The sequence below is a fragment of the Cydia splendana genome, chromosome 11, assembly GCF_910591565.1.
Source record: "Cydia splendana chromosome 11, ilCydSple1.2, whole genome shotgun sequence".
Lineage (NCBI taxonomy): Eukaryota > Metazoa > Arthropoda > Insecta > Lepidoptera > Tortricidae > Cydia > Cydia splendana.
In genome coordinates, this window is record NC_085970.1 from 7,543,145 (window position 1) to 7,556,800 (window position 13,656).

The 13,656-nt window shown below is 38.7% G+C and overlaps 1 protein-coding gene across 1 annotated transcript in view; it reads left to right on the top strand.

The window, feature by feature from the left end:
- Nucleotides 1-12,732, top strand: part of LOC134795112 (uncharacterized) — a gene marked incomplete at its 5' end in the record, with an annotated part of 78,932 nt that extends 66,200 nt beyond the window's left edge. Inside the window, 2 exons of the mRNA XM_063766945.1 lie at nt 3,572-3,595; nt 12,402-12,732. Coding sequence (XP_063623015.1) covers nt 3,572-3,595; nt 12,402-12,732 — 355 coding nt within the window. The remainder of the gene's footprint in view (nt 1-3,571; nt 3,596-12,401) is intronic.
- Nucleotides 12,733-13,656: the final 924 nt, after the last annotated feature.

Below are 13,656 nucleotides of genomic sequence, written 5' to 3' on the forward strand. Positions count from 1 at the left end.
AAGATCGCAATCCATCAGCAAACTTTTTTATTGCTAGTTGCTCTTTTATTGGTTTAAGTACCTCACAAGTATTTTCGTTTGTGTTGGCTTGTGAGATAGTTACACCCCAGGCCAAAAGTATGGAAACAAACTTATATGACAATAAAAAACTATAATTTTCACATAAATAACGTATTTATTAAAAAGAAATATAATATTCAAAATTCTCCTCAATATTTATTGATATTTCGATTGACAATAATATGAGTTTTATCGAAATACACCTAAACTTTGTTTTCTTCAATGTATCCAGCCTTTTATTTTATGACTGCAGCACACAATCTCGGCATTCTTTGAATTAATTTATCAATCGTACCTTGTTCAAGATTACCCCATCAGGCTGTTAACAAATGCGTCCACTGTGCTGTAATAATAAATAACAAATATAAATCGGAAGTATTTTTCATATTCCTTCCTGTACAAATGACAATTTTTTGGCTTTTTCTTCGAAATCGCCAATAAAATGTATTAATACCTCATAAAGTTCTATGATACCTAATGATAATGTCAATTTCCAACTCAGAAGTTTCTTACTTGTGGCGTTAATACTATCCAGTAAACATCCCCAAAAAGCAGCCATGATGGCGGTTTCAAAACATTCAAGTTTCAAACGAATTCCTCTTGCTTCGCATATAACGGCTCTCTTCTGTTGTGTGTAATTTTCGATGCACACTAACGCTTTATGGATTTCGTTCCACGATTCCCATAAACTTCTGCATGTGTCAGCACGAGCTGACCAACGAGTCGTAGATATACCCACAAATTACACACAAATTAAGAAACATAAAATTTCAAGTTGACGAAGAATGGCTAGGCACCTTGATGCTGGCAGATGCCTTGTTTTTATTCCTACACATAGACGCTGGAGATGATGGTACTGGTACGGCGTCGGCTGGTGTTTCATCTGCCGTTTCTATGAAGTGAGAGTCCGTTGTCAAGTTTACATGTCTTTGGTAAGTTTGTATCAATCAAATGGGCACTAGTTAATACCAGCTGCTCATTTATCAACATATAATTTACTCTGGCATCTAGATAAATTGCACCCAGAACGGAGGAACTGTTCTCTAAATTGGTCCTTTAACAAACCCACCTTCCGAGTTGTGGAATAACTCCTCAGTCCTCAAATGCCTTAACTAAATTATCCCAAATCTGTTTTGCATTTTTAGCATCTTGAATATGTACATAAAGTATCGGGTCTATCAGTAATATTAATTTTGACTTTGCCTTGACTCCGGTGTAGTTTCTAACTTTTCATGCTGCAAGTAAGCTTTTACAGCACAACTCCAACTAGCCCAATTATTTCTGCCAGAAAGCTTCTCAATCGACATCAATGAATCGACATGTTTTTTGTACAATTTCACCCTGAAATAGCTGAAAAGTAGAAATCAGTCGGTAACTAATTTGATTTGGTTATAGGTGCGATATTTCTATTTTCACTATTAACAACTTTTTATTAACACACTAATACAGCGCTTGCTTTTGGGTTCAAGCTTATTCCGTTTCACTGTGGTGTGGTATAGTTACCTCTACACTGGTGATAACCTCAAGTCGAGGCTTTAAAATTCCCTATATATTGTTGATGTCCTCGAGTTGAGGTATTAGAATGACCTCTGTATGGTCCCAACTAGCAAATCTATGTGCTATAAAAGTTGAGAGCACGTTTTTATTTTCGCTTTTTGGTGCTATAAACGGTGTAAAAACAGTCGAGTAAAAGTCCTGTAAGCGTTTACTCAACGCGAAAAGGCGCACTTATACAGACTAAAAGTGTTATAAAAATCGAGTAAGCGCTGTATAAGAAGCAAAAGAGTTGAGTAAAAGTGGATAAAAGCACTTCTAGTGTTTTAATAGTAACGATAGTGCTTTTACTCGACTATTTGTTCTATAAACATTAGCAATTTACTATTACTCAGTAAAAGTGTTCTATAAAAGCAGCCGCACTGCTTTTTCTCAGCAAAAATGTTTCGTAAAGGTAGCCGGATTGCTTTTACTCGGCATTTTAAATGTGTAAGAGTGCAGTAAATGCTTTTATTCAACTAATATGTGCTAAAAACGATCTCAGGTAAGCGATTATATTTCAATTATTTGATTAAGTTTGAGGCCTAATCGTCTTCGCGTGTCTAATAAAACAAAAAGTTACTTAAGTATTTTTTACTGCTGTCATCCATGACATTTATTTTTACCGTGATTGTGTACATAAGTTTTTACTGTCTGTAAGTACACGTAATACAGTAAAACCCAGCGCGAAAAATACTTTATTGATAAAACCAAAGGCACTGGTTCATATATATTCATGGGCCGCCTATTTTCTTAAATTTCAATAAAAAAATATTAATAAAAATAAGTAAAAATTTGCTTACACGATCTAGTTTCTGTTATATCTCATTAATTCGACTATAAGTCGAGTAACTGCGTTTACTGCTACACTTATAGCACATGATGTCGCCATGTTTATGGATTTATAGTCCGATGGCCGACTGCATGAAACCCTACCTGATAAAAAAATTGAAAAATCCTACTCTGTAGGGGTAGCTGACTTTTAGCAGCTTCAACTGCTCTTGGTCGGCCGTGGCTTAACTTGGCAAATTTTGCGCAAATGGCAAAAAAGTGGTACAAATATTCATCAAAAAAACAAAAGTGGTCAGCTACATCCTGTGTTGGCAGGTTCCTGTGTCCGACCGAATTTGTGGTACCAAGTGAGCTACAATTTACCTCATCGAAAAATAGAATGTCACTTGTATGGTAGGATAGCTGCCATTGACTTTTTTTTTAATGCGGACGGACTGAAAACGCTGTCAGGCTAAGGTGAGGCCGACCAAGACATATGTCAACAAATTTAATGTAGGTATTACAATCAGTTGTTTTGATTCTATTTTTCGATGAGGTAAATTGTAGCTGTCACGTGGTACCACAAATTCGGTCGGACACAAGAACCTGCCAACACAGGATGTAGCTGACCAGTTTTGTTTTGCTGTCCTCAAAGGCAGCTATCCTACCATGCAAGTTTCATTCTATTATACGATGGGTTTTTTTTTTATGAATTTTTGTGCCACTATTTTGCCATTAGCGCAAAATTTTCCAAATTAAGCCGCGGCCGACCAAGAACAGTTGATGCTACTAAAAGTCAGCTACCCCTACAGAGTAGGATTATTCTATTTTTTTGTCAGGTAGGGTTTCATGCAGTTGGCCACCGGACTATATTGAAACGTCGACATGGCTGACTTGTGCTGTTAATGTAGTTCAAAACTCTTTAAAAGTACTCTAAGCTGAATACATTTTGAATAAAACCTGTAAATACACTTCAGCTCCTATAACAGCGGTTTGAACCCCATTACCCGAATTATGATATAAGCGCGCTGTTACAGCAGCATTGTTGCCAAATGGTTATTTGATTGCTTTTAATAGGCTTTTATAGCAACAGAGAAGAGAGTTGAGTAACAGTTGTATTAAAGCGCCATATTCAGACAATTAGCTAATCTATAGCTGTTATATGATTTTAATAGAACAATTATGCTGAATAAAAGTGATTTAGTAGCGCTAACTCAGCATTTATTAAAAGGTGGAATAAAAGTGCTAAAAGATAGTGCTATAAACATTTATACGACATGATTATAGCACTAATTAGCGAAAATTGCTAAAAAGTCGAGTTAACCGCTATTATACGATATATTGGTGCTTCAACAACCGTAACTCGGCTGTTATACGATTACAGGCTGAGTAAATCAATTCTTATACGACTATTTTGCTAGTTGGGGTATGTACCCACGATATTCGTAGCCATGGTACTGGTTCCTGTTGAATGACTTACCTCTTAACCCTTTATAAGGCAGAGACGATTTGGAAACCACTTAGTTAATAACCATTTACGGAGAAGAACATCCTCTTTTTTATTTAACTATAATGGTATTATATAGCGAATATATCAGGCTTTCTTTCCTCATTCATACTTTTTCGGTCAGTATTTAATTTTAGTGTAATTAATTAATCTATATTATGTGGTCAATTTATGCACTATGCCTGTCAAGGAAAGCAAGCTATCGTCATTGTTTCCATTATACTATTAAAAATATACACGTCGCTGTATCTAATAATTTGAATTATAGCTCTTCCAATTCACGATGGCGAGTGGCGAGACTTATTGGTATGATGACAAGGTCTAATTTTGATAAATCCACTCTCCATCGTGAATTGCAATAACTGCACTACGTTGTTTGTAGTGTCAGGAAAGTGTATCATTTGCCACTTAAGATTAATAAAATTATAAAAGGTTACATGCTGTATCGATAAGTATTGTAATTAGAACTTTTTGCATGGTTTTTTCAGTGATATTCGTACCCACCACAAGATACACAATAATGTTCGATTTACCGTATGTAGTCAATTAAACGCCAGTCTGTACAGAGCACCTTATGTTTGTTATGTCAATGTCAATGAATAGGTGTATTGGAAACAGATCATCTGAAAACTCAAGTGCACTAACAGGCAGAGTGCATATATTGACCACATGTTTTTCTTAATGATTTCGTTTTTTTTTTCCGTAGATGTGTTCCCCAGTGCATTACAAACATGGTAGTGTATTTAACTTTCACGTAGCATATCTGTATAACTGGGGCCTTATAAAGGGTTAAATTCAGCATCGTATTGGTCTCTGGCTGCGCAGGCTCCTCGGCCTGTGCAGCACGCACTGCATCCTTGAAGTCTGTATAGTCAGCAAACTTTTTTATAGCTAGCTGCTCATTTATTGGTTTAAGCACCTCACAAGCTTTTTCGTTTGTGTTGGCTTGTGAGATAGTTAGGTTTACGAAAATATCCTATATTTCATTTGCGTATTGCGAAATAGACGAGACATACATAGCGATGGTTACGTTTTTAGCACGTGCTTGTGCGATAAAGTGTACTCTCTTGCTCTCCTTTTGTGCAAGAACATTTTGTTGGTGGTGCAAGGTTAGCCGGCAGCCCTCTTCATCCATATCATATAGACGTTCTGGATGTTAAGGAATATCTTTGCTATCTAAGATATAAGACAAAATGTATATACAGGGTGGAAAGGCACGACGATCCTTCCCGGAAGTATTAGGTCGTTTAAGTGATACAGAGACTATTGGTAATGGTAAGAATCGTTAATTGAGTAAAAAATAAAAATTGCAAAAATACTACTTTTTAACTGTGGTGATAACCCTATAGCATGTGCACATGACGGCTAGATTAAGGATCTCCGTCGGGAAAGCTCGGGACTTTACACTTTTTTCCGATCGTTGACAGTATCGCAATGATGTATGAATGACGCATAAATGTCAAATAAATCAAATGCATGCAAAAATATTACAAACAATTTTATTACTTTCTTAGATAATTACTTTTTTCCAATATTTAATACTATCTTCTTTTCACATACGGTGTTCAAATGTACCTCCGTGTATTACAACGCCGCCGCAGCCCGTACCCGAGTATGTCGATGCACATGCGATATAGTGTATGCTCTTCGTCATTTATCCTCCGCAGAAAGCACCAATTAGCCTTTGTCTCATTTCGTCCGCAGTTTCACATTCCGTTTGGTTTGGTACACCATATCTTTTACACAGCCCCACAAATTTAAATAGCCACGAGCATCTAACATTTTTATTTGAAGAATATGACATTCAATAAGTATAGTTCAATGAAAATTTAATTTCAAACATCAGACGTCTTGTCTATTTCCTACCACGCAAGAAGGTTTGTTAGTTTGGTATTGAAGAAGTATTTATTCTTGATTTATTCTGAGTATTTCATTTTTGCAAGTTCATTTGGTGCAACCAAAGAGGATTTGAAGAAGAGAGTTACTGACATGGTAAATTATGTAGCTACAGTTCATTTACTGCCATCTTTCGACAGAAGATTAAACCTGTTTGAACGCCATTTGACTTTGATCCTTATTCTTTAACTGATATGTGTTAACTTTTTAAATTTTAATATTCACGCCATCTACTCGAGCATAGGCTGAAGGTTGTGGCGCCATCGCTCGAAAACATGGAACCATACCTTTGGCCTATAGTCGAGTAGATGGCGTGCATATTATATTTAATAAGTTAACACATATCACTGAAAGAATAAAGATCAAAGTCAAATGGCGTTCTAACAGTTTTATGTTCTGTCGAAAGATGGCAGTAAATTTACAGTGGCTACATAATTTACTTTGACAATCCGTCTCTATAGACTTTATTCTCTTTGGTGCAACTAACACAACCTACATGTAATTTTTTATTATTTTAAATAGTTTCCAATTATTCGAAAATAATTTTGTGAAACGTGTTAAGAAACTAAAACCTTTTTATCAGTCAAGGAAACCAGAGATATTTATTATGAAAGAGGTTGTTGTTGTTGTTATTATCATAACTACTTTATTTACAACTGAATAAATTCACATTCTATGTTCAAAGTGGCCTCCGTGCATAATAATGCAGGCTGCAGCCCGTGCGCGAGTATGTCGGTGTACCTTTGCTAATATTCGCTCTCGAACGTTTCTACGGCGCAGGCTGGCGAAAGCAATGGTTAACCTTTGCCTCATTTCTTCGGCGTTGTCACACTCCGTTTTGTACACTATATCCTTGATAGTCCCCCAAAGAAAAAAGTCTAGAGGCGTCAGATCCGGAGATCGTGGTGGCCAACGATGCGGTCCGAACCGGCCGATCCATCTATCTCCGAATTCGTCGTTCAGGGCTAGCCGCACTTCGTTAACAGAATGGGCCGGTGCACCATCTTGCTGGAACCATACTTCTCTACGCTCGGCCACTGGTAAATCGTCAAGGTAATTCTGCAACTCCGTATTCAACAGTTCCAAGTATCCAGCTCTGTTCAAAGTTGGAGGCAAAAAAACAGGTCCAATCAGTGTATCCCCGTGTATTGCAGCCCAGACGTTAACGGACCACCGATATTGGTGACCCGAATGTCGGTATTCGAACGGATTTTCTACTGCATACATATGTTCATTTCGCCTATTCCACATGCCGTTACGGGAAAACAAACTTTCATCGCTCCAAATAATGCGGCGGATGAACAGGCGATCTTCCTCCAGTTTATTTAAAAGCCAACGGCAGTATGCTGCTCGTACAGGGCAGTCCCTGGGCAGCAGAGCTTGAACTCGCTGAATGCTGTAAGGGTGAAGACGTGCACGTTTCAAGATTTTGAGTACTGCGGTATGAGTTAGGCGGAAATGTCGGGCTGCCTGCCTCGAACTAGCCCTTGGATTTTGCTCGAAATACCGCAGCACTCGCTCTTCAAGTCTTGGTGCAATGTGAACTACACCTCCTCCCCGTTGGTCGTTTTAGCCCGTTCGTGGTACTATGGGCTCATTATTTGCCACGCGATCAATGGCCCGTAAAATTGACATACGGCTAGTTGGGTGTGGTGGAGGATATCTTTGTATGTAGCGTCGTAACGTCTCGGCGGTATTATAATTACACTCCCCGTATAACATAAGCAAATTTAGGTAATCGCGGGCTCCCAAGGGCATTTTGGAACTAGGTTTTATCGCGTAATTTGCAATTTGTGGCACATTTAATTTCAAACATCAGACGGTCTGTCTATTTCCTACCACGCAAGAAGGTTTGTTAGTTAGGTATTTAAGAAGTATTTATTCTTGATTTATTCTTAGTATTTAATTTTTGCAAGTTCATTTGGTGCAACTAACACAACCTACTTGTTATTTTTAATTATTTTAGATAGTTTCCAATTATTCGAAAATAATTTTGTGAAACGTGTTAAGAAACTAAAACCTTTTTATCAGTCAAAGAAACCAGAGATATTTATAAGACGATTGCGTACTTTTGAGTGGTTGTCAATGTCACCATTTGAACTGTCGTTGTAAACAATGTTGTGGTTAGTATTATTAATATTAAGGAATAACATAACTATTTCATTCAAGTATTGAACAAGTGGAACCACTAAGAAAGCGAAAATCCTGCAATGATTCTTACCGTGCTGTAAGCAGACCTAAAAATGGTTAGATGGCAACAAATTAGCATAATTTCCTGTCGAATACTGATTGTTTACAAGTAAGTTCATTGACCCTGTCACCTGTTAGGGTTAGAACAAAGTAGTTTTTTGCGTGGATGTTTAAAAGGTCATAATTTAGAAACGGTTGCCCATATTAACATAGTTTCTATGGAGAAAATATAGAGCTTAGGCTAAACTATCTCCCATTTCCGGAAAGGATCGTCGTGCCTTTCCACCCTGTATATTGTTACAATTATTATTTTAAAGGGGCTAAATTAGAAGATTTTAAAGAAAAAAAAACACTGTGGTTATAAACTTTTATTTATAGAAAAGACAATGCAATACCCGGGGCCTTAAGGGCCTTGAATACCTGAAATTATTCTAATTAGGGCGAGCGAAGCGAGCCCTATCACTATTCGACAAACTATGCATTCTTGTGGTACACTTTACGGAAAAACTACTGTACTGTTAGGTTTGAGATGTAACATAGTAATTTAAATTCATGTCTAGATGTGTTATCAAACATAGAAATATCATTTTATAAAAAATAAAACAAAGAACTTTGTATTACTACTAGCGCCATCTGTTGGCAAAATAATGAATTCACATTCGTGCTAATTTTAATTATTTATTTCTCTAACAGATGGCGTTAGTAGTAAATAAATAAATATTAGACATTCTTATACAAATTGACTAAGCCCCACAGTAAGCTCAAGAAGGCTTGTGTTGTGGGTACTCAGACCACGCGACCTATGTGGTATTTTCAATTTCAATAATGTCGATGGCGTCTATTCTAATTATTTCTTACATAGGGTGGGAGGGGGCAAAAACTGGCAAAAATTGTCTTACGTAATTAATGAATGGCGCCTTTAGTGTTACTATTGCTTGGAACTGCTAAAATTATAAATAAAGATAAGCATATTAATACAAACTTCAGTGACTTAGGGCCGATACACGACTGCAACTTGTATGGGAACTGCACGCCGACTGCACGCCAATTGGAACGTCGGCGTGCAGTTCAATAAAATGACCCAGAACCCTGGCAGTTCCTCGTGGAACTCAGGTTTGGTGCAACACAGACACATTATGGTTTGGTCATCCGACTCATCTTGATGAGCACTTAGGAGAGTAGTAGGTTAGGTACCCAAGATAGAGCTGATGCTGAAACCTGGCAGTACCTAGTGGAGCTCGGGTTTGGTGCAACATATATAGACACACGCTGTTTTGGATATCCGACTCGTCTTGTGATCACTGGGTAGACCAGTACCCAAGATAGCTGATGCTGAACCCTGACAGTACCTAGTGGAGCTCGGGTTTTATACAATAGGCACACGCTGTTTTGGTCATGTAACTCGTCTTGATGAGTACTTAGGAAAGTAGTACCCAAGATAGAGCTGATGCTGAACTTTGGCTGTACCTAGTGGAGCTCAGGTTTGATGCAACATAGACACACGCCGTTTTGGACATCCGACTTGTCATGATGAGCACTTGGGAGAGCAGTACCCAAGATAGAGCTGATGCTGAACCCTAGCAGTACCTAATGGAACTCAGGTTTGTTGCAACAAAGGCACACGCTGTTTTGGTCATACGACTCGTCTTGATGAGCACTTAGGAGAGTAGTACCCAAGATAAAGCTGATGCTGAACCCTGGCTGTACCTATTGGAACTCAGGTTTGGTGCAACATAGGCACACGCTTTTTTGGTCATCTGTTTTGGATATCCGACTCGTCGTGTGATCACTGGGTAGACCAGTACCCAAGATAGCTGATGCTGAACCCTGACAGTACCTAGTGGAGCTCGGGTTTTATACAATAGGCACACGCTTTTTTGGTCATGCGACTCGTATTGATGAGCACGTAGGAGATTAGTACCCAAGATAGAGCTGATGCTGAACCCTGGCTGTTCCTAGTGGAACTCAGGTTTGGTGCAACATAGGCACATGCTATTTTGGACATCCGACTCGTCATGATGAGCACTTGGGAGAGCAGTACCCAAGATAGGAGCTGATGCTGAACCCTAGCAGTACCTAATGGAACTCAGGTTTGTTGCAACAAAGGCACACGCTGTTTTGGTCATACGACTCGTCTTGATGAGCACTTAGGAGAGTAGTACCCAAGATAAAGCTGATGCTGAACCCTGGCTGTACCTATTGGAACTCAGGTTTGGTGCAACATAGGCACACGCTTTTTTGGTCATCTGTTTTGGATATCCGACTCGTCGTGTGATCACTGGGTAGACCAGTACCCAAGATAGCTGATGCTGAACCCTGACAGTACCTAGTGGAGCTCGGGTTTTATACAATAGGCACACGCTTTTTTGGTCATGCGACTCGTATTGATGAGCACGTAGGAGATTAGTACCCAAGATAGAGCTGATGCTGAACCCTGGCTGTTCCTAGTGGAACTCAGGTTTGGTGCAACATAGGCACATGCTATTTTGGACATCCGACTCGTCATGATGAGCACTTGGGAGAGCAGTACCCAAGATAGGAGCTGATGCTGAACCCTAGCAGTACCTAATGGAACTCAGGTTTGTTGCAACAAAGGCACACGCTGTTTTGGTCATACGACTCGTCTTGATGAGCACTTAGGAGAGTAGTACCCAAGATAAAGCTGATGCTGAACCCTGGCTGTACCTATTGGAACTCAGGTTTGGTGCAACATAGGCACACGCTTTTTTGGTCATCCGACTCGTATTGATGAGCACGTAGGAGATTAGTACCCAAGATAGAGCTGATGCTGAACCCTGGCTGTACCTAGTGGAACTCAGGTTTGGTGCAACATAGGCACACGCTATTTTGGACATCCGACTCGTCATGATGAGCACTTGGCAGAGCAGTACCCAAGATAGAGCTGATGCTGAACCCTGGCTGTACCTAGTGGAACTGTGTGTGTGTGTTTATGTGCGGAGCAGCGTGATTACCGCCAGTAGGTGTCCAGACGGGATATTTTTTCGCTCAATTGTGTGGTGTGGACGCAAAAATAAATTCAAGGACATATTATATATTATGTAGGAATATATTATATATTATGTGTTATTATGTTGGCTTCCTTACAAAAAGTACTGGGCGACCGTGTAGGATGTAATAAGCGCTTATAAAATTGTATATTACGTGTGGATGATATTGGCAATTTGATTTTGTCGTCTGGACACGTTTTTAATGGACAAAGTAAAAGCTGTAACAGACAGGGCGTACCGGACAGCAACCGGGGTCCGGTTAGTATATTTCTTTCTTGCTCTCACTTATAGCTGCATTCTTAACGGACTTATTACGTACCCACTCGATCGAACATGAAACAAGCCTCGGATTGGATCAATTCGCGGTCCGGTACGTTTAGGTAGAAAAACTCCGCGAGCCCTTACAAAGCTCCGCTTTTTGCTAGTTCTAGCTCTTAAAATTTAAACAAATACTCTAATAGGGCAAAGAGAGCAAATGTGGGTCTAGCGGTTACCTACGCTTACGGTTGAACAATCTTAACCTGCTACTTATTATTAAATTGAATTAAAGTTGGGCGCCGTAGAAGAAAAACTAATAACTGGAAGGATCTGACCTTATTCGTCGAGTACCAGATCACCACCGCCACGTCTCCAAAAGCTCGAGTACAGGGCCGAAGAAGCACTCGCCGACCACAACAGGGCACCGGGCACACAAAGAGGGTAGCCCGCTCTCCAGCGGACTTATAGTATAACTGTAGACCCTGAAAAGGTTTTGAAATAGTAAGACAAAAGTACACAAGCTTTTGGCAACGCTGAAACCTAAATAGCTTTACAACAATAGGGACTCAAGTCGTACATAATTTCGAATTTGGAACGCAACGCGTCAGATCAGACGTTCAAATTATGAACCCGAGCAGCGGAAGGTTACACTCTTAAAAAACAGGTGAAAACTTACTCGTGGTGGAAAAACGGCCCGCAGAGATGGGGTGCATCGTATGTCAACATTCACGAGGTCTATAAATTTGGGCTTCACTGGCCCCTAAAATTCGCCACCATAGCAGCCGGTATCAAACCAGGGCTGAAAATAACCTTACCTTAACCTAACTATTAAATTGAACCTTACACACAAAACCCATTGCAAAAATCACCAAAATACTCACTCAAACGAGAGATGGCTCCCGATGTTTTTTTTTGTGTAATTCAAATTATGAATTTATTTATGTTGATGTGGTCTGCTACGGAAAAAGTTCAGACTCTACAATATTTGCAAATAGCGATTTGAAAAAAAAAATGGATGAAGGGGTGTTAAATATACCCCGGCCATCTCCAGTAATAGAAAACCAACAGCCGCTTCCTTTCGTCCTCATTGGTGATGAAGGATTTCCTCTATCATCATATATGCAACGACCTTACGCAGGAAAAAAATTATCACACAAGCAAAAAGTGTATAATTACAGGCTGAGCCGTGCAAGAAGATTTATAGAGTGCAGTTTTGGCATTATGGCAAACAAATGGAGGATTTTACATAAACCATTAAATGTGGGAATAGATTTTAGTGTAGAATTAATAAAGACTTGTTGCATATTACATAATTTTGTCAGATCCAAAACTACAAAAGTAATTTGCTATAAAAACATGCCATCAAATGGAGCCCTAGTGCATAATGTGAATATAGGTTCACAAGAAGTTACTAGGTTATCGAAAACTGGTGTCACTGAGAGAAATAAATTTGCCGATTACTTTATTTCAAATCAAGGAGAAGTATCGTGGCAAAATGATAAAATTTAAAAGATTTACACTTATCTGTATCATTTTTTTGCTTAGATGTTTTTGTTTGAAACATTGGAATAAATAAATTACTCATTTCTTCCCAAGCCTTTTTTTAAGATTACGATCACTGTACTCTCTTTTAGACAAATCCCATATCACAGGACGATTTTGAATTTCATGTGTAAAAAGTTCAATATCTTAAGCTTCTGTTATTACCATGACTTGTATATTATTACATAATTATTTAATGAACAGCAATACTTCTTCACAAATATATTCTCCACAAGGCACAGTTGACGTTTACGACAATAATGATAACCTAATTCAATCTGGTTCGTGGCGTACACAAATTACAAGTACTAAGTACTAATGCTATTCAAAATTTGCCACAAATACCACGCCGAGGAGCTGCTAGTGCTAGGCAAGTGCGTGAAGAGTTCAAAACCTATTTTTCCAATATGACGTTAAATTAGAGTTCTTGTTAAATTATTATTTAAACAAATGTAAAAAGGTTTAATAAACACTTACATGTGATGTCGTATTTATTGGTGTCCTCGGATTGAGCCCATCACCCAGAAACGAATCAAGAGCACCATACGTAAACCTCATTTTCCCCAGCACCTGATTTACATGAATCTTTAACCATCTTTCTATATTTGCGGTAACTAGCATAAAGAGATTCCTTCTTCTTTTTCAGTTCTGGTACTGGTATTTCCATTAGCTCTCCAAGCCGATTCCATGCGTCATGATTAAGATTTTTTTCTTTGTAGTGTCTATGTTTTGCATCCCATAAAATAGGCTCTGAATGGAAATGCTCTATGAAGTTTAATTCTAATTCGTTATTCCACATTTTATAGCACTTAATTATACTTACTTCACTGACGTAGCAAAAACTACCCAACTTGTCAACACGACAACCGCGGTTGAACTGAGACCGAACAA